This window comes from Malaya genurostris, chromosome 3, assembly GCF_030247185.1.
Source record: "Malaya genurostris strain Urasoe2022 chromosome 3, Malgen_1.1, whole genome shotgun sequence".
NCBI classification, from domain to species: Eukaryota; Metazoa; Arthropoda; class Insecta; order Diptera; family Culicidae; genus Malaya; species Malaya genurostris.
In genome coordinates, this window is record NC_080572.1 from 12,014,004 (window position 1) to 12,036,301 (window position 22,298).

A 22,298-nucleotide genomic window follows, 5' to 3' on the forward strand; every position below is an offset into this window, starting at 1 on the left:
ATAGTTTGAAAATGTGGAAGGAGATCGTTTCTGGCAACGCTTTATGCTAGTTGCTACGGTGCAAAACAAACTTGTTTGTTTATGTTTATCGTTGCTGTTCTTTATTTTTCAAAACTCGAAGATTACAAAATCCTATCCCATTCCGTACATTTTCACGTTATACGAAGATGTCATCGTAAACGTAATCTCTACAATACTATGAAACGCAACCCTAGAAGATCAACTGATCGCTTCCGCATAGTGAGACATCTGCAATTTACATTGGCGGCATTACCTACATACATGGCTCATCTCAGGCTCATCTGCTATGCTTATTGATACAATTTATTTTTCGTAGACTTTTGTTACTTTTTCCTATCAACAACGTTTTGGTGAATATCAAGAATAGATTCATCAAGCTGTTAAACAGAACATTTTCAATTTTAGAAACGTCAGATCATGCTATGCAGCTGAGCAAAGCTTTCGGTTAGCATTGTAAATAAATGGTAAAGATTCAGTTGATGGAATGTATTTTTATTCTGTAGCTTTACAAATCACTTTAAAAAATGTACTGACTTAATGAACCGACCTTCGTATCATTTCTTTTACTTGTTTGACCATCGCCAGGAGAAAGACTTAAATCAGTTGCTTTATCCTGTAGTTCATTTTCATTTTCCTTGCCCATAGTTTCGATCACCTACAAAATATAGATACACACAGGTCTTGCCGTTAGCACAAATGCATAATGAAGTGAATTTTCTGAGTCGTCGAGTCAGTACCTTCAAAACATCTTCCAGTTTGATGTGCCATCGTGATCGTCGTCAATATCACCGTCTCGTCCTGCTCTTCCGACTTCGCTTGTGAATTTGTTTTCGTATTTTCCACTATAATAAACAGTAACTATGGTGATCTTGTTCTTACCCTTCAGCGTTGCTAGTTTTATAGAAAATTCGTTAAAGTACATTGTCACTCTGACAGTGTATCATGACAGTGTACCGCACGATGCAAAATGTGTCCTTGAAAATCTGTCGGAGTACTCCGTATTATAATTTGTATTTGCTTACACGATCATTAAAAGTGTCGTTACTAAGTAATGACACTTCAGCTCGTCATTACTGCATTACTGTATATCATTACTTTCTAGCATTACACGTTCATTATTAATGATGAGTATTTGTAACTATTCCAGCACGGGGCTTGTAACCAGAATAACTTTCCCTCAGCAATTAAAGAATATTAGCAATATTATTTATCTTCGTTCAGCTGAAAATAAATTTTTTCTGCCATTGAAACGTTAAGGTTTGTCATTTTCACAATTTTTTTCACGTACAGTTCTGAAGAGAATGTTTACTTCATGGTTGTCAAATTTTCTCATCTAATACAACTGACGATATTCAGCACTTCCACAAAAAAATAAGAAGAAGAAATAATGTTGGTAATGATGGAAAATCCGGAATTCCATCATTACTCGTGTCATTACTGAGCTCGCAGACACTTTTAATGATCGTGTAAGGGCCGCTATTGGCAACATCCTTTTTTGCGAACATGGTGCCCTCAGGTGAGTCCGAATCGAATATCGTACATAGAAGCAGGGGGGAGAAATGTCAAATTCGTGCTCTCCAAAATAGTAACACTGCGCACCCATACAATTGACATGATAATATCATGTTATGTTGAATGTGTTGCCATGCGATGGTGTTGCTGAACTGAAGATTGATTTCGCTCCAAGCTGTCAGGGTATGGCTGAACTTAACCTAAGACAAGACCAACTGGGGGGCTGCTTTTGTTCCAAAATGGACCAGTTTCTGATTGGCTGACTTTGATGTTGCTTCCAAACTTGACTTTTTCCGGTTTCCAAAAGATCAGGTAATACGTCAACAATGGATTCGCTTTTGCGTCCAACATGAAATATTTCGTGTTTTGTTATCAAAGCTCAATTAATTGTTTTTAAGCAATAATATCTATGGTCTTCAAAAAGTACCGATTCTCGTCAAATAAGATATTTTTGATAACCACCTTTAATAAGGACACTTGCTACGCTTACCTTACCTTACCTAACAGCTATAGGCCTGGGGTGTCCTTTGCTGTATCAAGCATACGTCTCCACATAACTCGGTCCATGGCTGCTCGTCGCCAGCCACTCAAGGCACGGATGCTTCTGAGATCACCCTCCACTTGATCGATCCACCTTGCTCGCTGCGCTCCTCTTCTTCTTGTACCAGTCGGATTAGATTCAAGAACCATTTTCACTGGGCTGTCGTCCGACATTCTTATGACATGCCCAGCCCATCGTAGACGTCCGATTTTAGCTGTCCGTACGATAGGTGGTTCTCCTAACAGCTGTTGCAGTTCGTGATTCATACGCCGTCTCTACGTTCCGTCTTCCATCTGCACTCCGCCATAGATGGTCCTCAGTACCTTTCTTTCGAAAACACTGAGGGCGCGTTGGTCCTCTGCCAACATAGTCCAGGTCTCGTGGCCATAGAGAACAACCGGTCTAATGAGCGTTTTGTAGATGGTCAATTGCGTGCGGTGGAGTACTTTTCTCGATCGGAGGGTTTTTCTGAGTCCAAATTACGCACGATTCCCTGCCAAAATACGTTTAAGAATTTCTCTGCTGGTGTCATTATCGGCGCTCACCAGTGAGCCCAAATACACTCGATCCTCGCTCTTCGAATCACACCTTCCAGGGTAATATTGAACAAGATACAAGAAAGTCCATCACCTTGACGTAGCCCTCTCCAAGATTCGAAGGGACTCGAGAGCGTCCCAGATTCTCGGACGTAGCACATCACTCTGTCCATCGTTGCTTTGACCAATCGCGTCAGTTTATCCGGGAAACCGTATTCGAGCATTATCTGCCATAGCTGTTCTCGATCGATTGTGTCGTATGCCGCTTTGAAGTCAATGAATAGGTGATGCGTGGGTACTTTGTATTCACGACACTTCTGAAGTACTTGTCTTATCGCGAATATGTGATCCGTAGTGGCGCGGGCTACAGTAAATCCCGCTTGGTACGGCCCTACGAATTCTTTAGCTATTGGTGATATACGACGGCAAAGGATTTAGGAGTACCTTGTAGGCGGCATTCAGCAATATGATTGCGCGGTAATTGCAACAGTCGAGCTTATCGCCCTTTTTGTAGAAGGATCATACCACTCCATCCATCCATTCCTGCGGTAAAACCTCCTCCACCCAAATCCTAGAAATCATCCAGTGCAGCGCTCTAGCCAGTGCCTCTCCTCTATGTTTGAGCAGCTCGCCTGGCAACTGGTCATTGCCCGCGGCTTTGTTGTTCCTCAGCTTGCCGATCACCTCACTTATCTCGGAAAGATTAGGAGCTGGGAATCTGTCGTTGGCTGAGCGTGCACCGAGATTGATTCCTGTGCCGTTCTCTGTATCTTGTGCTTCGCCATTCAGATGCTCGTCATAGTACTGCTTCCACCTGTCGATCACCTCACGTTCGTTCGTGAGAAGGTTACCACTGGTATCTCTGCACATTTCGGCCTGTGGCGTGTAGCCTCTACGTGAGCGGTTCACCTTCTCATAGAACTTCCGTGTGTCATTTGCGCGGTACTCTTCCAGAAAACCGTGTTTTGTCTGTTCCGCGCCTGTCTGTATCGTTCCTCGTTCGCTCTAGTGCGGTGTTGCAGCATCCTCGCCCTTGCTGCATTCTTCTCTTCGACCAACTGCTTACATTCGTCGTCAAACCAATTATTTCCTCGATTCGATAACCTTGTACCTAGAACGGTTGCAGCAGTGCTACTCACGGCGGACCTTATGTTCCTCCAGCCGTCTTCAAGAGTCGTCGCGCCAAGCTGCTCTTCCGTTGGTAGCACTAGCTCCAGTTGTTGCGCGTATTCCTCTGCAGTACGAATGCTACGTAGCTGCTCGAGATTGAGTCCCGGCGTTCCTGTGCGACGAGTATTGTGCACCGTCGATAGTTTTGAGCGCATACAAAACGCGACAAGGTAGTGGTCAGAATCAATGTTGGCACTGCGGTAAGTGCGGACATTGATGACGTCGGAGAAGAATCGCCCGTCGATGAGAACGTGGTCGATTTGATTTTCCGTAAGTTGATCAGGTGATCTCCAGGTGGCTTTGTGGATATCTTTGCGAGGGAAGAAGGTGCTTCGAACTACCGTTCCTCGGGAGGCTGCAAAGTTCACGCATCGTGAACCGTTGTCGTTTGTTACCGCGTGCAGGCTCTCCAGCCCGATCATGGGCCTGTACATTGCCTCTCGGCCTATCTGAGCATTCACGTCGCCGATGACGAGTTTTACATCCCGCCGTGGACAGCTGTCGTAGGTTCGTTCCAGCTGCGCGTAGAATGCTTCCTTTTCGTCATCGGGTCTCGTCTCATGTGGACAGTGCACGTTGATGATGCTGTAATTAAAGAAACGGCCCTTGATCTTCAATACGCACATTCTATCACTGATTGGCTGCCACCCAATCACGCGCTGGCGCATCTTGCCCAACACTACGAATCCCGTTCCTAGAACGTTGGTTGTGCCAGTAGAAGGTAGCCGCTCGATGCCCACTTTTCCACACCTTCTGTCCCGTCCAACAAAGTTCCTGCAGTGCTACGACATCGAAGCCGTGGATTTGAAGCTCATCATGCAGCATTCGGTCGTATCCTGGGAAGCCAAGCAATTTGCAGTTCCATGTGCCAAGCTTCCAATCGTAGCTCTTTGTTCGTTGCGTAGGTCTTTGCCGATTATTCCGAGTCGTATTTCCTTCTTGATCGTTCGTAACATATGTTTTCCGGGCGGCTTGTTAGGCATGCACCAACCTCCTGTCTCGCCGGAGGGCCATCGTGTCAGCACTGTTTAGAGTCCCACACTGACACAAGGACGGTAATCAGCCGCTCCTAACATGGAGAACAGACGCTGTTTCGAGCCGCCCCAACATGAGGAACAGACGCTCGGGTAGGCTCGCTCTCTGTAATGAGAAGGCAAGCCCCCCCCTTCCCTGTCAGCATACGACCAAGGTCCCACCGGGGTTGGTTACCCAATCTTTCCTATGGTTGCTCGTACCCCAGCCGGCACCGCGGGGAGATAGGGATAGGAGTTACTGGACAAGATGCTAAGAACCACATTGGGGCCTGAATTGCGCATTGTCCAGTCGTTTACCAACCACACCATAGACACTTGCTACGCCCTCTCCCCCATTAAAATATTCTTATAACTATCTCTGACGAGCAAGAAGTTTGATAGCAATCCGTTAAGTACTTTCGGAGTTATGCCGTTACAAACATTACACCCCCATATTTGAGGCACTTTCTGCACACCCCCCGTATAGTCATATCTAAGGTATGCTAAATGTTTCCATGGTCTTCAAAACGTGTCGATTCTTGTCAAGTTATATGAATTTTTCCCCGACCCCCCCTTGTTTATGACACTTGCAACGCTCCCTTCCCTTGAAAAATAGACAAGAAGACAAGAAATGCAAGAAGTGGTGGCAATCCGTTCAGTAGTTCAGAAGTTAAGGCGTTACAAACATACAATATATATATATATATATATATATATATATATATATATATATATATATATATATATATATATATATATATATATATATATATATATATATATATATATATATATATATATATATATATATATATATATATATATATATATATATATATATATATATATATATATATATATATATATATATATATATATATATATATATATATATATATATATATATATATATATATATATATATATATATATATATATATATATATATATATATATATATATATATATATATATATATATATATATATATATATATATATATATATATATATATATATATATATATATATATATATATATATATATATATATATATATATATATACAGTGTTGGTGATTGCCGAAAATTTCACAGAAGCTGCTATATTGCTATCTATATTGTATACAACATTTTCAATCCGGTAGAAGATGCTACAAGAACTCGAGTCTCTCAATGCATGAACCGCGAGAGAATTTTTCTACATTCCTTCGCTCCACTTCATACTCTGAGTATTTCTCGGCCTTTAAAAAAAATTACAGTCTGATAATGATCGTTGCTGTGTGGAATTTCCCAAGAGAGAGTCGCAAGTTGACAATTATCACAGAAAATCGAGTCGATGATTCAACTTGATGATTCTCATACTAGGTTGCAATATTTCAAAACCCTTGTGTGGAGCATTCACATACATTTTCATAGACACAACTTATACAAAGATTATATGCACATAGTTAGAATAAGCGGCAACAGTAAAATGATTCTATCGCAATTATCAACTGCCTGTATAGAATCGGATCGCGAAACGAGAATAAGCGACCGTTTGTTGCTTCAGAGAAGATCCCCACAGCGGCGTGCCAACCTTTGATTCTCAGAAATGTCATCGAGAGAAATTCGCTCTCGCACTGGTGTCGATTCTATGTTAAATGAGCCGTGCCGGGTTTTTGTTGTTGCGATGATTTTCAACTCTCTTTCATGGCACTGATTCAATCGTGGAAGAGTTGCCAGTGAACGTTCTTTGATACGATAAAAGCCATCCTTGTATATATATATATATATATATATATATATATATATATATATATATATATATATATATATATATATATATATATATATATATATATATATATATATATATATATATATATATATATATATATATATATATATATATATATATATATATATATATATATATATATATATATATATATATATATATATATATATATATATATATATATATATATATATATATATATATATATATATATATATATATATATATATATATATATATATATATATATATATATATATTGAAACATCCAAACTCCTTACACAAGAAAGTGTAAAGTACGCTACACTTCCTTCTCATTTATCCTATTACGAATCTTCTTCACTCACACTGCTGTTCCTTCGTTTCCCACGGCTCAAGAACAAACTCAAATAAGAAAGATTGCAAAGGGACCGTTTTTTTTTCATTCCCTTCGACTGTGTTGTAAAATATGGTCGCAAGAGGATCACTGAAGTGAATGTCCTCTTCCTTTATTCCGAGGATCCGGTTTGCTTGTTGTAATATGAAATGGAAGTGGGAAGTGCTCAGCAATGAAGAGTGAGTGCCACCCATTCGAAAAAGATGAGTAGCTCAACGTGACGGTGCTACTTAAAAATGCACAATTTGTTTCGGAAGTCGTGAGAATTTTTTTCTGGTTTGATGTTTCTTTTGCCTCCGCAATCACCACAATCAATGTTATTTTCCTATTTATTCTTCAAAACATGACTGAGAAAGATTAATTTTCTAGATTTGAATAAATGGAAAATTCTATGGGCTGGAATAGCATCTGGTAAAATTTGTATTTGATTTCGATTTAGGTTTCAAGTACATCTAAAGAATAGTTTACACCAACTGGATTAACAGTATTATCATTTTCTTACTTAAACCTTTCGGCCAAACATGGCATAAATGATAAAACATTGCAATATTTTGACATAAACAACTAAAAACAGCTAGCCCTAAAACACTATTCCATCCGTAGTGACGAGCTTGAAGGCATAATCTAGGAATAAACAATGAATATTAACTACAGCAAATTCCTGAATTATGTCACAAATCTATTATAATCTCAAATTGCTTCATAAGCTTCTTCGCAATATTCTGCACTGGATTTCATTTCCTGGACAAACTCATCCACGTGACTACGCCGTTTACTCCGCCGCCGTTCCTCTCGAGATTCGTCCTTCTCTCGGCTAGACTTTTTGGATTTTTTGTGCTTACTACTGCGATCTTTGTCTTTATCTTTAATCTGAAAATAAACCAAAACAAAATTAAACTAAGCTACCCGTAAGTACTTACAACTAACCTTTTTCGAACTGCTACTACTCTTCGGACAAGTCACTGAAACATTGGAGTCAACATCCTCCCCACCCTCCGGTGATCGCCGTTCCTTAGTATCCAGTGTCCAATTTTCACTATCCAGAAGCATTACAGCGTCTACATCAGCAGCTTCCAGTATGTTTGTTTCGGCATTTACTCGGTCAATCTCCTGTTCTAAGCTGGACAATGTGTAAGCCCGATCTTTCACTTCGGCTTGGTTAAGCGATGGTATTAAACTATGTCGCAATGGGTTTGATTTTTTCACTCCAATCAGCTCATCGCGATTACCGGAACACGTCCGTAGTTGGTTGAACTCCGATTGATCAACACCACTACCGTTAATAAATTCGTCATCGAATCGCGAAACCAATGGATTGTGATGACCTTCATCGTCACTGAGGATAAGACAAACCGTATGTAAAATCAACATGATAGTCGTATGATCAATTGTTTCCCATTACCTTTCGGATTCTATATTGGTTTCTACTTCCGTCGTTCCAGTGCCCGCATCAATGGCGTCCTCAAGAAATGATTTATCCAGCACTCCGCCATCCGGGCAGAACTCATCCACATTACTAATTTTCGCACAAGGAGAACCACATTCAACACTAGTTGCAGAGGCACCTGGCACCACGAAACCGCTTCCTCCGGTGCTTCCAGTGGGCATTGATCCCATTGTGGCACTCTTGGGAATTCGTAAGGCTTTTACACCTGTTGGAATATTCGTAGACATCTTTGCCGCTGGGGAGGGCAATTTGGCAGTATTTACAGTGGAAGTGGATGCTACGGCCAGGTGACTGTTCTTATCCGGCACAATGATCGGATGCCCACCGCCAAGAATTATGCTTTTCGATGGTCGTGGAATCACCTCAAGTGGCGTTGATGGAAGTGAGGTTGATTGCGAGTAGACTGACGACAGTTCGCTTGCTTTTTTACGGTTAATGAGGTTTTCCAGAAAATTGCTATATTCCGCATCGTTCGAGTTCTAGAAAGACAACATCCGTAATTAAAGAGATCAATAAATTAATGACGCTTTACTACGTACTAGAAATTCACTGATCTCAAGCCGACAAATATCAGTGTCCTGTTCATTTTTTTTGATTGACGCTTCAAGCGTACTACGCTGAAGATACAAGAACGGTATGCCAAAAAACTTGTGTAATAATCGGAGCCCAAACCCATTCCTCATAGAACTGTCACCGTATACAATTTCCGCCGACCGTCGTTGACTGATTTCCTCAATGAAACCCTGGATTTGATCCTTACTGACGACACGATGGTGACCCATATCGCAATGGTTTCCCAGCAACAGCACCGGAATATCTTCAGGGACCTTTGGCAATTCTCTGCAGACATAATCGAACGTCCATGCTTTGGTGATATCCATCATCATTATAACGCAGTGGGTTCCTTTGTAAACATCGAGAAATTCTGCGTCAAGCACCGGGACTTCATCCACATGAATATCGGTATTTAACTTGAGAACACCAGTTTTCTGCTTTGCCTTTCCACGATCAACGACGTCCCAAACCTCAACTTTCACAATATCATCAGTGGCCTTGAATGACCATTGAATCGAAGCCACCTGAATCTGCTCAGTCGGATTATACTGCTCGAGGAATGCCTTGCCCTGTAAACGCTCTAGCAAACACGATTTCCCCACGTTTCGGTCACCCTTAATGATAACCTTCACTACAAGAAAACAAAAATATATCATATGCTTGAACACTCGCATTCAATCTAGCACCAACATACTGTTATATTGCACTCCACGGGAAAATTTCTTACGTAGCGAATCGGACATTTGCTGCCCAACGGATTCAGGCAGACCACTAGTTCCACCGACAGCACCCGTTTGGCCATCGGATTTTGTGGATAGTTTCTTGAACACGGAAAACATGGCTCAAGGCAGTACTAAAAAATTCTGTTTAGTTTACTGATGTATGCACTCGATGGTGACCTCAATTTCATCAGAAATTTTCACCGTTGATCGAATGCTTAAGACTCCATCAGTTAATGAAATTTTACTCATTCCAGCATTATACCAACATCAATAGGAATAAATTAAAAATCTCTAAAGGATAACACAATTTAAACTTTGAATGAACAAATTCTCAAATAAAGAGAATTTTTTCTGAAACAGATGGAAAAACGACGATTGCACTCTTCCTAATTTCGTGCAAGCGAAACCCGACCGAATGCACTTCAAGACCAGAGATGCCAGGTAAAAATTAGAAAAATCCTCAGAGATGGTTGCAAATGTCTGTATATCCGAAAAAAAATTTGCAGTCAGCAAGTATGTCTTTCTGGCAGGCATTTCTCTAAAAAATATTATACTCAAAACTGATTTGGCGAACAAAAAACACACGCGACAATTTCAAAAGTCTGTAAATTTTGACGAAAGTCTTCGAAAACCTCGATTTTTTCAAAAGTCTGCACAACAATAAATGTCTGCAGCACTATTTACGAAATTTACAGTTTTACAGACGAATCTGCAGATCTGGCTTCTCTGTTCATGACAGATGACGTATACACAGTACACTGAACGAAAGCATCACTCTTCTATTGAGCAATTTGACGTCTCTGTTCAACACACATTTCAGCTGTTTTCCAAAGAACGGCGAATCTAACATTGACAGCAAATGGAGAAAAACATCGATGAATGTTTCAACTTTGGTTTCAAATCGTATTTAGAAATCGTCGTCTATTCTCAGATCAATTTTTGATTAGTCGATGATCTGTTCGTTTATCTTTAAAAAGTATGCAAATTTTACCACTTTCCTTCTATATCTACTGAATAAATCAACATAAAAAGAGTTTCGCCCTTTTTCGATTTGTTTACTTTTATGCTTCCTGTGTGAATGATGAAGTTACGCCCTTGCGCATTTTTTGTGAAATTAGTGGGTTTTCGTGACTAAGATAAATATTCGGGTAATTTTATCGTCTCATTTATTATTTCCAGTAGTAAAAGGTTCGGAAACTATCAAAAATAAAGAGACCAAATAGTTTCGCCCTTCCTTATTAGGAATTGAAGTATCGCCCTGTTTGTTTGCATGGAACACGGAGGGCGAAACTTTCGTAAACAAATGGAATGACAGTTTCGCCCTTTATAGTTCTTTGTATTACTAAGATTGAGATTTTTGTAGAATCCGATTTTTTAGGCAAAATTGTAGGATTTTGAAGAATTTATTGGTAGGAGAGAGAAACTCGATTTGTTTACTTTTGTAAGATTCGTCCTTCTTTGAAAAACAGCTGATTTTAGTTGTTTTTCAAAGAAGGGCGAATCTTACGAAAGTAGACAAATCGAATTCCTCGAACCTACCAATAAATGCTTCAAAATCCTACTATTTTGTCTACAAATTCGGATTCTACAAAAATCGCAATATTAGTAATACAAAGAATTATGAAGAACGATACAGTCATTCCATTTGTACCCGTAAGTGTCGCCCTCCTTATTCCATGTCAACAAACAGGGCGATACTTCAATTGCTTGTAAGGAAGGGCGAAACTATTTAGTTTTTCTTTATTTTAAATGGTTTTCGAACCTTTCACTCTTGGAAATAGTAAATGAGACGATGAAATTACCAGATTTATCATAGTCGCGAAAACCAACAAATTTAATGGAAAATGCGCAAGGGCGTACCTTCATAATTCTTACTCTTATTTTGTTTGCTTTCCATGGGTCCTGTTGAATTATTAATAATAGTTGACTGTATGCAAAGACATCATATTAACAAGATATCAAGCTCTCACATTTCCTGAACAAATTATTGGCAACAACGTTTCATGCGAGCATGGCGCCCTCAGGCGAGTCCGCATCGGACCTCGTACATAGAAGTAGGGGTGAGAAATATCAAATTCGTGCCCGCCAAAATAGCAGCACCCCACATTATCAGATCCGAATCGATTCCGAATCAATTCCGAATCGGCAAGATATTTTCATTCGGAATTCCATGTGGAAATCATGTGGAATTCCGAATCAATTCCAACTCCAGTGCAACAACCGATTCCGAATGAATTTCGCCTACAACCGGTTGATTCGGAAATCTGTTGGAATTGAGTGAGAAGATGCGGACTGAATTGCGGACGATTTTGTACGTTTTCGCACTGATTTTCAGTTTATTTTTAAATGAAAACATTACATAACTGAATATACACATTTGAATCTTCATGTTTTTCGGATATACAGAACTAGTAAATAACCAGTTCTTCTTAGAATTCCAACATAAACTGTTGAAATTCGCTGCAATTAATAAAACGGCCTACCTTAGTCAGCATCATCCATTCCTTAGCTGGAGTGTAGTGAAATGACTTAAGTCGCCTAAATTTTACACTTACACATTCATAAAATGAGCGAATATTCAATGACAAATTCAACGTCACTGTCAATCGAGTTGATCGAGCAGCCAATTCAGGCGAAAATTCTAGCACTGAACCGGTCGAGCACTGAAAAATCATGCAGTCGAGTAAGAATTCATTGTGCATTCCGTCATTTCGATAATGTGGGACTGCACACTCATACAATTAACAGTTGAGACTGATTCACAAGCTGTATTGAATATTTCATAATACGAAAACAATTACACTGAAGTCTTTTTTTATGCGACGTACCGCATAAAAAAACTGCATAACTCTGAAAATTCGCGAGTTTACGTACCACAAAAAACCGCATAAAAAAGACCTTAGTGTATTGCATTGTTGAATTTAGTTTATTTTGAGTTTGAATTTCCTTTAGGCATTTTCACTAATTTTGCTGCAAACACTGCGAAATACGATGAACATAACCCTGTAGTAACGAAAACAGTACAACACCAAAAACGTCAAATGGGCTCCCAGGCTTGGAGCCAAGCCCGTAACGCGAGCTGTCTTGTCATGTCTGCGATAATTCACACAGGAAGCATAAAGGCAAACAAATCGAAAAAGGGCGAAACTCTTTTTATGTTGATTTATTCAGTAGATATAGAAGGAAAGTAGTAAAATTTGCATACCAACAGTTCATCGTCTAATCAAACATTGATCTGAGAATATACGATAATTTCTAAATAGGATTTGAAACCGAAGTCGAAAAATTCATCCACGTTTTTCTCCATTTGCTGTCAATGTCAGTTTCGCTATTCTTTGAAAAACAGCTGATTTGCATTGTGTACGGATACTCGCATTGGCTTGGCATCCAAACGGCTGGCTAACGGCTGCCAGCGGGCAAAATATGGCAGCCTTTATGGTGTCCAGCTGCCTCAACATTGCCAGATATACACCTCAAACGATACAACCGTTTCCACCAGGATTTCGTCTTATCAGTTCTGAGGGAGACATGGTTGCCAGCTGTTTGTCATACTGCTGACATGACATATGTATGAATAAACAACAACAAAAATTCATTTGGTCGGAATTGATAACTGTGAACATTTTTTTTTTCAAATCTATCCAGCTCCAAAGGATATATTTAAGTCATGTGAAAACAAATCCGGAATAACAAGAGCTTCCGATTTCTGTATGTTATTTTCCTCCACAAACGCAATATTTTCTAATTGCTGTGTCATGCATAAGCAAGGTGTTACTATCATGAAATAAAATAATGAATAAAGACATTTCTTCTTCTCTAATCCACAATCAAATTCCAAACAATTTCTGAAAGAACGGAATATTTTGAAGCCAACAAATTTGTTTCTTCATCTTCACAGGCATTTTTCATTGAAAATTTGTTTTGCACGCTTCAGATGATGCGCTATGCACAAAATTTTGAAGCAAAATGTGCTCATTTAAAACAATGGTTTTATTTCCATTTTTATGGTTTGACTGTTTTTAAAAGGTGATTTTTTTGAGGTTAGGATTTTCATGCATTAGTATTTGCTCAGATTTTTTGAGGTTATGATTTTCATGCATTATTATTTGCTCAGTATGCTCTGACATTTCATCATGAATAGACTTACTAACGAGCAACGCTTGCAAATCAGTGAATGGGCCCTAGAAAAGTTGGCAGAAAATCCGCTTTTTTATCGACAAATTTTGTTCAGCGATGAGGCTCATTTCTGGTTGAATGGCTACGTAAATAAGCAAAATTGCCGCATTTGGAGTGAAGAGCAACCAGAAGCCGTTCAAGAACTGCCCATGCATCCCGAAAAATGCACTGTTTGGTGTGGTTTGTACGCTGGTGGAATCATTGGACCGTATTTTTTCAAAGATGCTGTTGGACGCAACGTTACAGTGAATGGCGATCGCTATCGTTCGATGCTAACAAACTTTTTGTTGCCAAAAATGGAAGAACTGAACTTGGTTGACATGTGGTTTCAACAAGATGGCGCTACATGCCACACAGCTCGCGATTCTATGGCCATTTTGAGGGAAAACTTCGGAGAACAATTCATCTCAAGAAATGGACCGGTAAGTTGGCCACCAAGATCATGCGATTTGACGCCTTTAGACTATTTTTTGTGGGGCTACGTCAAGTCTAAAGTCTACAGAAATAAGCCAGTAACTATTCCAGCTTTGGAAGACAACATTTCCGAAGAAATTCGGGCTATTCCGGCCGAAATGCTCGAAAAAGTTGCCCAAAATTGGACTTTCCGAATGGACCACCTAAGACGCAGCCGCGGTCAACATTTAAATGAAATTATCTTCAAAAAGTAAATGTCATGTACCAATCTAACGTTTAAAATAAAGAACCGATGAGATTTTGCAAATTTTATGCGTTTTATTGTTTAAAAAAGTTCTCAAGCTCTTAAAAAATCACCCTGTATAAGGAATAATTATGACATTTAGACAAGATAGACTGTTATATCATAAATTGTTTTTTAAGGAATGCATATGTCATTGATGTGAATTTCATATGTCATGTGTGCTTACTGAATGCATAAGACTTCAATGAAATCAAAATTGTGCTGGTTCATAAGTCACAACTTATGAAATTATTGTTCTATTTTTCTTCGGTGGAGATATCCACTTGTTCGGTTATCAGCGGGTTATTAAATTTAGCGACGCTCTCCAATCGTTTCTATTTGAACAGAGTTGCCATGTTGTTTTTTCAAAAATCTATCTCTGACTCAAAATTTATCTGGACTTGTCTGGGTCTACTATTTACAAGGAAATTTTAACCGGACTTCATTTTCAGTGAGTAAAAAACAAAAAAAGGTCTCATCAACTATCGTATAGGTCAGGCCAAAACCCGTAAAGATCTGGTGAGATATGACAAATACTAGGAGAATTTGTGAAATCTGGTTGAATTAGTAAAATCTGGCAAAAGATCTGGTTAGTTAGAGTGTCTGGCGAAGCGAGAAAGCTTGTCTCACATAGAGAAGCCAGATCTGCCGATTTGTGTGTAAATTTGCAGATTTCGTACATAGTGCTGCAGACATTTTTTGCTGTGCAGACTTTTGAAAATCGAGTTTTTCACAGACTTTCGTCAAAATTTACTGACTTTTGAAATTGTCGCGACATTTTTTTTGCTCGCCAAATCAGTTGTGCGTATCTTACTTTATACAGAAATGGCTACTACTTGTTGACTACAGATTCTTCGTTCTTCGATTTTTGTTGAAAATGTCAGATTGTGGTTGGTGAAAAATGGGTGAGTTAATTTAAATTATACATTCGATTGGATGTGGAATTTCTATTTCCATTCGGAATATTGCGATAGAATAAGAAATTCTCATTCTGTAATTCGTTCGACTTCTATAGAAATACATTATTTGCATGAAATACAGAATTGAAATTTCACAATCGATCGGAATAACCGTACTAACTTGATTCCATTCAATAAAGCACTACTAGAGCCTTATGCTACCCTGATGCTATGTACAGTACAGGTTCAAGTTTAAAAAAATACGCCTATCTGGAATTCGAAACTCTTCGACTATACTTCGAGACCGGCCGCGCTGTAAACAAGTGATGTGATTCCCAAAACTTAGACCACCAGCAAAAATCCTCCGTCAAAAAAGAACCACGTGAATCTTTACCGATCAAATCAAACGTTAACAAGGTGATATATTATTTTCTGTACTGTTTGTTATTGTTGGCTAATGGACATTTATTTATTGAAATAGGTTTTTTTTTAGAAGCCCGTTCGATAGTAAAGAAAACGAAAGCGACAGTACTCGATGCTGAAATTATCATGATTGGTCACTCAGGTGAATTATATTTACATTTCTACATTAATCATAAGTGTACCTCACGAACTGCATAAGTACGATTTATGAAATCCATAAAGAGGTAAATTTTTTTTCTGAAGATCATAAGATTGACTTATGATTTCCATATGGAATCTTGTAGCGAAATATCATGTGTTTCTTATAGATATCAATAGCTTTTTGGCGTCCCTTTCTTTCTCAACCAGTTTAGCAACTGTCGGTGTGGAATAGGATATGGTTATATAATGGTAAATTCAATGAGCATCAATTCATCATAGCTTCGCAAGTCATTGTCGCGCTCACAGGAATATTCAACAACGAAATGTATTAGTTTTCCTATCAACAATAATTGAATGGTGATTTCATAAGTTGACATGGAATTCCAACGTCTAATCAGGTCATACAACTCTGTCTGAAAATAAAGCTTCACGATGCCATGACTTCCTTGAATATCAGTTGAAATTATAATATGAATATATTTCAGTGTTCATTAGGGTAACAGAGGTATTTTGGCCACTTCATATGCATCAGTTTGAAGCTAATCACATTAAATTACCTATTGCGGAAGGATTTTTCAAAGATATCAAAACATTTGGTGGATATTTTTACAAAATGGGCCAAAATAAAATCGATCCTAAAGCGGGCCAAAATACCTCTGTTACCCTACTTGGCTCATCTTCAAATATTTGCACAAAATATTTCTATTTAATTTTGTGATTTGTCCGTTGATTAATAAACTATATAACTCAGACGGAAAATTTTGATTTATTTCCTTTTTACTTTTCGTGGAATCTATATGAAGTTTAGGAAATCTGTATAAAATCTGTGCAATACAGATAAATCCTTGGATAAATCTGTATAAATGGCATCTCTGCTCATAAAATGATTTGCGGCTATCATGAAAACCACGAAATAAGTAATCGTTTATGGCAGAAAGAAAGTAAATTTCTGGAAATGTGTAGGAAACCATCCCCACATTTCTTTTGAAAAAAATATGCACATTCTGAAATTTCTTGAATCAATATCCATATGTCAAGCAATTTCGTCAACTTCCGGTTTACTACTGTCATCATTTCTTTCGGTCTTTTCCTGTCATCTAACAACTGTGATTGAAACACATTTCGTTGTGTATCTAAAGAAATATCGTAAGTTTCCAGTGCAAGTATTGTCAAATTCAGACACTCTTTCTGAAAATCGTTTCTCAGAAACCTAAATTATGTGAAAAATGTAATATTTTCCGGAACAGTTGAAGCATTAATGCAAAAGATGGCATTTGTTGAATGTCTTGTAACCTCTGATCATTAAATTTTGTGTAGGCAATAACTAACGTTTCTAATTCTTTTATTTCTAATTTACAGATAATGTCGGATGTTGAAATGTAAGTATTATAAAATGATTGATGTGTGTAACATTACAATTTGTTTATTCAATTTATAGTGAAACGCCGGTAGTTCCAATCGATGGAACGATGGATGTGAACACTGCGCTTCAGGAAGTCCTGAAGAAGTCATTGATCGCTGACGGATTAGTGCACGGTATTCACGAGGCATGTAAAGCACTGGACAAACGTCAGGCTGTGCTCTGCATCTTAGCAGAAAGCTGCGATGAACCACAATATAAGAAGTTGATAACAGCTCTTTGCAATGAACATCAAATTCCTCTTATTCGAGTGGATTCTAACAAGAAGCTCGGTGAATGGTCTGGTTTGTGCAAAATTGACAAGGAAGGAAAACCGAGAAAAATCTCCGGTGCTTCGTGCGTGGTGTTAAAGGTATGTTTTTTTTATTAGGAGAAATATCTATTTGAATGTTTATTTTTACAGGCATACGGAGAAGAAACTCCTGCTCATGATGTTATCAAGGAGCATATGAAACAGTTGCGACAGTCAAGTTAATTTAGAAAGTATTTTCATGGTTAATAAATAATTACGCGTCGCTAAAATCAAACGAATTGCATTAAAGTGCCTTCAGCTGATGACACAATTCCTTGTGGTGTGGCCAATGTTTGACTTGACAGTCACTGGAAGAAGGTATGAGTTAATATTTTTGTGCGATCACTTTTGTATTCTTACCGTGAGCAATAGTAAACAGACTCGCATTTCGAGCATCTCTTATCAGCGATTTTCTTACACGTTAAACAGTATTTCTTTAGATCTGATTTTTCTATGACAGAAATTTTTTCCAATAAATCAGTATTGTATGCAGTGCTTAATCTAAAATTATAAAAAAAATTAAATCGTTTTCCGATTTAAATTGACTTCCAAATACCTTTTTGCTATTTCCGATAGTTCCTGTGATGATTTATTAACAAAAATTTGTTTATGAAGCCTAATTATCTCATTCCATCCAAAGCTGTTTGCAGTTTTCCATATGTTATTGCTAATCTCAGGTAATTCTTCCAAAAGTAAATTAGCGCGTTTTCTTTCATTCGAACCTGTCTTCATTTGAAAAGAACAAAGGAACTCTTTTAATTGAACGAGTGCTGGAAGCTGATCCAAAAGATGCTCGTTTAGCAGTCGAATGCATTTTCCAATTGCTTTTTGTCGAAAGTCGGTGATTTCATATTCCATCATTACATTTTTGTTAAAAAGCAAACCATATAGGCAAAACCAAACTTGCGCTTCACTTTTTGTTACATTTAAGACATCAGCTCCAGCAACGGGTTCCCAACGATCATTTAAAAACTTTTCGAAACCTTTACGTTTTCGAAGCCATGGCTTAACGTGCAAAATTTCTGCCAACAAACAAGGTGTATCGTGCGTTTTCATCAGAAGATTTATGGCACTTAAAGGAAGAGTTTCCAGGTTATCGACAAGATAACTAAGAATTGTCAAACACTTTAATGCTATCTTGAAATCTATATCGCGTTTAAGACGTTTCACTTCCTCCTGAATTGATTCATTCAACATTTCCCCATCCTCTGTATTATGTAAACGTTCCTGATTAGCAATACCAATCAGATATCCAATCATTTTCGTGCTGTAATCAATCAAATCTAGTGCGCTGTCTCCAAGCGACTCACAACTGTGATAATGAAATAAAGTTGTTTCTAATAGTGCTACAATATTCACTTCATAATATAGAACACTGTATAAGATGAAGGAAACGTCTAAAGTTTCGCCTTGAAGCAAATGAGGAAGTATTCTACTTTTCCAGATTGTTATGCAAAATATTTCATGTACTAGCACGGGAAGCTTACTTTCAATAATCATTCGCTCTTTGATCACTTCCTCCTGTTTCATGCTAGCCTCGATGTATGACTGCTGCGTTAGTTTCAAAATTATTTCATATTGATCGAACCAGCTATGTGTAAGAAAATGTACTTAAATAACTGCTGACAGTCTATGCTGATTCCTTACCTTTTGCTGCCGATATCTGCCACCTGAAAACTTCGTAGACTTCCGACAAAATAATCTACTTCTTCGGGAAAGACTGCACAAGGTGCTGCCATTTCTTCAATTTAATATTTTTTCTCGTTTAAACAGTTCATGGTTGCCATAGCAATAATGAACAAGAATTTTGTACCATTCGAAAACTACCGTTGAAATCAAGGACACTTGAAGTTTTTCGGCAAATAAATACAAACACACCGTTGCGTTTATAACAAAACGTAAAATGAAATGGCACTCTAGTTATTGGTAAAGCACATACACATTCAACATAATCAATCAACAATATAAATAGTTACATCTAAATTTAAATATTCTTTAATATGCCGTTTTCAACCATACTCCGACTGAATCGTTAGTGAGAACTCTCCTTTGTAGATGAACGTTCCGTGATACCATAACCGAGTGTCAACCAATAAAGCATCCCCTGGTTCCACGTAAAAACTGAAGCTTCGACATTCATCGTCACACTCAGGCGTCGGAGCGAGTATCCAACTCTTATTCCCTCGGAGCTGAGCTTGCCACATTAAACGTGGAATGTAATCGATCTAAAACAGAAGTGCACATCTAAAGTCCATCGTTATTTTCATTTTTCACTCAATGTACATGCATAACTGCTCCTTGTTCGTATCCCAGAAATACGAAATCTGTGTTAGGCATTTCAGCGTCTTCCGGTAGGAAGTGCGGCTTCGGGTATAATTTCCTTAGTTCAGCCAAAATAGCCGGATTGCAGTTACTCCAACCAACATACCACGGTTTAATACCTTTTTGAAATTCCTCTGACATGCGGAATACATCCTTGAGAGTTTGGAAATTTGATTTGAAGTGTAAAAACTGACAGTCTTCGTGCAAGCTGTCCAAAGCCGATGGATGCTTATAGTAGAGGTCTTTCAAAAAAGTAAAGTTCAGTAGTGTCGCAGCAGGCCAGTGAGATATCGCATTTTTTATAATAATCGGTCTTGAGGAATACGCGTACGGTTTGAATTCTTCACGGGATAAGTTGGCCAAAATTATCGGACCTTGTACTCCTACAAACAGAAAAAAATCTAGTATCTTTGAACCGAAAAAGCTATCTTGTCTACCTCTGCAATAACTACAATCCGACAATGGTCGAGTCGCTTCCCAAACAAGATAATTGTTTGGAACAATACATCTAGTACCCAGAATAACTTCGAGGAACGATGCCAGGAACGGAGTTAAAATAAACAGTGCTATCAAAAATATCACACTGTATAGTATGGACAATGTACCGTCGTTCCACTGGGTCCAGGTCAGTCGACTGGGTCGATAGTCGATGGATCGTTTGAAGGCTTCCTCCATCTCCCCCTCGGTTATTCCTTTTCGGACCACTGCATTGTTCAGTACGTGCAGTTTATGCAGCAAAATTTGATCACAAAGTTTCACACGCACATTGCTCAATCTAGCCATTTTTCTATCTGATTCACTGAATGCAGATTTTTACGAAGTATTACTTGTGTTTTAGGCTCTCAATTTTCAAATAACATTTTGATGTCTGCCCCAGGGTAGTTTCATCAAACAAACACTTTTCACGAAACTATTGGTTCGCACTTACGGGGGTTATATAAAAAACAAGTTTGAAACCGACTCGATTTTCAGCTTCAGCTTCAAACAATCGGTTTGCTAGCAGTTAGGGCGAAAACTGGGTTAAGTTTGGTATTAAGCGAAAACGACATTATTGTCCTAATAATAAAAATCGACTTCAACATTTCAAAAGGGCCTAAAAACAATTGACAGATTCTCTTTCGACTATATCTGCGTTATTATACAAACGTTCGTTACATATTTGGTGCTGTTGGAAACATAGGGATATTGTCTTTCATTCTACACGAATACTTTGTAGGTACACGTGAAAATTAAGGAGATATTCACAAAAGAGAAAGTAAACAAAGAGAAACTCTCATTGGGTTATGTGCCCTTATGAAATGTTGACATCGAAATAACAATAATAATTAGTAAGTCGGGAAATTGAGCAATTTGACGGCTCTGTTACTGACACCGATGCAGAGTGCGCAGATCTATTCATATACGAAATTAGAATGTGTGCGAGCCGAAGTCAAAGTTTGTTGTGGGCAGCGTTGCCAGGTTGCCAGATTTTCCTCGTTTTGCCAGACACTCAAACTAACCAGATCTTTTGCCAGATTTTCCAAATTTTCCCAGACTTTCAATTTTTTTCTAGATTTAGTCAGATCTTTACGGTTTTGGCCTCTATACGATAGGTGGGGAGACCTTTTTTTTTTGCTCACTGAAAATGAAGCCCGGCAAAAATTCCCTTGTATATAGTAGACCCAGTCAAATCCAGATAAATTTTTGAGTTTTGACAGATTTTTGAAAAAATAACCTGGCAACTCTGGTTGTGGGTTCAATTTTACACTGAGGTAAAACATTTTTGACTCATAATCATACACTGCGAAAAATGCATATAGAATTTCGTAATCTATGAACTAATGAAACAAGTAGAAGACAGTTCCATTACGTGATATAGAGTTTCATGAACAATTTTATGGCTCTCAACCAGCCCTCTGTCACGACGCCATCTTGATGAGATTAAAATCGGAACTTCAAAATCAGCTGATTGCAACGTAAACAAACAAACAGTAATGCATTTGTTTAACGCGTTTACCTTGTTTAGTGCACGAAAATTAATGAATTTTGTGTCGACTCTCTCACAATAAATTGTCGGTTTACCTAAAATACAGCAGACAGTGTTTTGGGACATTGAGTGGAGATAATTTTCACAATTTGAGAGTCGCGATGAGTATCAAAACATCGCAGTGTTTGGGGCTCAACGTAATTCTCAGCAGTTGAAAGGTTAATGATGGTGTGAGTATGTCGAAATAACCCAGTGAATTTTGTCGAGCCGCATCGTACCAATTATTGAAGA

General features: G+C 38.3%; 4 protein-coding genes and 1 long non-coding RNA gene across 6 annotated transcripts; 1 reads left to right on the forward strand and 4 right to left on the reverse strand.

Annotated features, from left to right (window-relative positions):
* Window positions 1–492: 492 nt before the first annotated feature.
* LOC131439343 (uncharacterized) lies at window positions 493–1,014 on the reverse strand. Its single transcript, XR_009231104.1, has 2 exons — window positions 759–1,014; window positions 493–676 (listed from the first exon to the last, which is right to left on the reverse strand). It is a non-coding gene; the product is annotated as an uncharacterized LOC131439343 (long non-coding RNA).
* A 6,330-nt stretch (window positions 1,015–7,344) lies between these two features.
* Window positions 7,345–10,091, reverse strand: LOC131436951 (rab-like protein 6). Of its 2 annotated transcripts, none has more exons than XM_058605955.1 (5): window positions 9,644–10,091; window positions 8,934–9,575; window positions 8,350–8,873; window positions 7,875–8,283; window positions 7,345–7,817 (listed from the first exon to the last, which is right to left on the reverse strand). In XM_058605955.1, exons 1-5 carry the CDS (start codon window positions 9,749–9,751, stop codon window positions 7,638–7,640), a joined length of 1,863 nt encoding a protein of 620 aa, XP_058461938.1. In that variant the 5' UTR covers window positions 9,752–10,091; the 3' UTR covers window positions 7,345–7,637. The 2 variants fall into 2 exon arrangements, with proteins under 2 accessions (XP_058461938.1, XP_058461937.1); XM_058605954.1 differs by having other exon boundaries at window positions 8,934–9,580; window positions 9,644–10,090.
* Window positions 10,092–17,044: 6,953 nt separating this feature from the next.
* Window positions 17,045–17,954, forward strand: LOC131436650 (small ribosomal subunit protein eS12). Its single transcript, XM_058605494.1, has 4 exons — window positions 17,045–17,153; window positions 17,367–17,386; window positions 17,446–17,779; window positions 17,831–17,954. Exons 2-4 carry the CDS (start codon window positions 17,370–17,372, stop codon window positions 17,900–17,902), a joined length of 423 nt encoding a protein of 140 aa, XP_058461477.1. The 5' UTR covers window positions 17,045–17,153; window positions 17,367–17,369; the 3' UTR covers window positions 17,903–17,954.
* Window positions 17,765–19,590, reverse strand: LOC131436648 (zinc finger MYND domain-containing protein 10 homolog). Its single transcript, XM_058605492.1, has 4 exons — window positions 19,367–19,590; window positions 18,276–19,310; window positions 18,080–18,220; window positions 17,765–18,027 (listed from the first exon to the last, which is right to left on the reverse strand). The coding sequence occupies exons 1-4, from the start codon at window positions 19,456–19,458 to the stop codon at window positions 17,964–17,966; spliced, it is 1,332 nt and encodes a 443-aa protein (XP_058461475.1). The 5' UTR covers window positions 19,459–19,590; the 3' UTR covers window positions 17,765–17,963.
* Window positions 19,591–19,600: 10 nt separating this feature from the next.
* On the reverse strand, window positions 19,601–21,365 carry LOC131436649 (uncharacterized). Its single transcript, XM_058605493.1, has 3 exons — window positions 20,479–21,365; window positions 20,003–20,424; window positions 19,601–19,944 (listed from the first exon to the last, which is right to left on the reverse strand). Exons 1-3 carry the CDS (start codon window positions 20,822–20,824, stop codon window positions 19,729–19,731), a joined length of 984 nt encoding a protein of 327 aa, XP_058461476.1. The 5' UTR covers window positions 20,825–21,365; the 3' UTR covers window positions 19,601–19,728.
* Window positions 21,366–22,298: the final 933 nt, after the last annotated feature.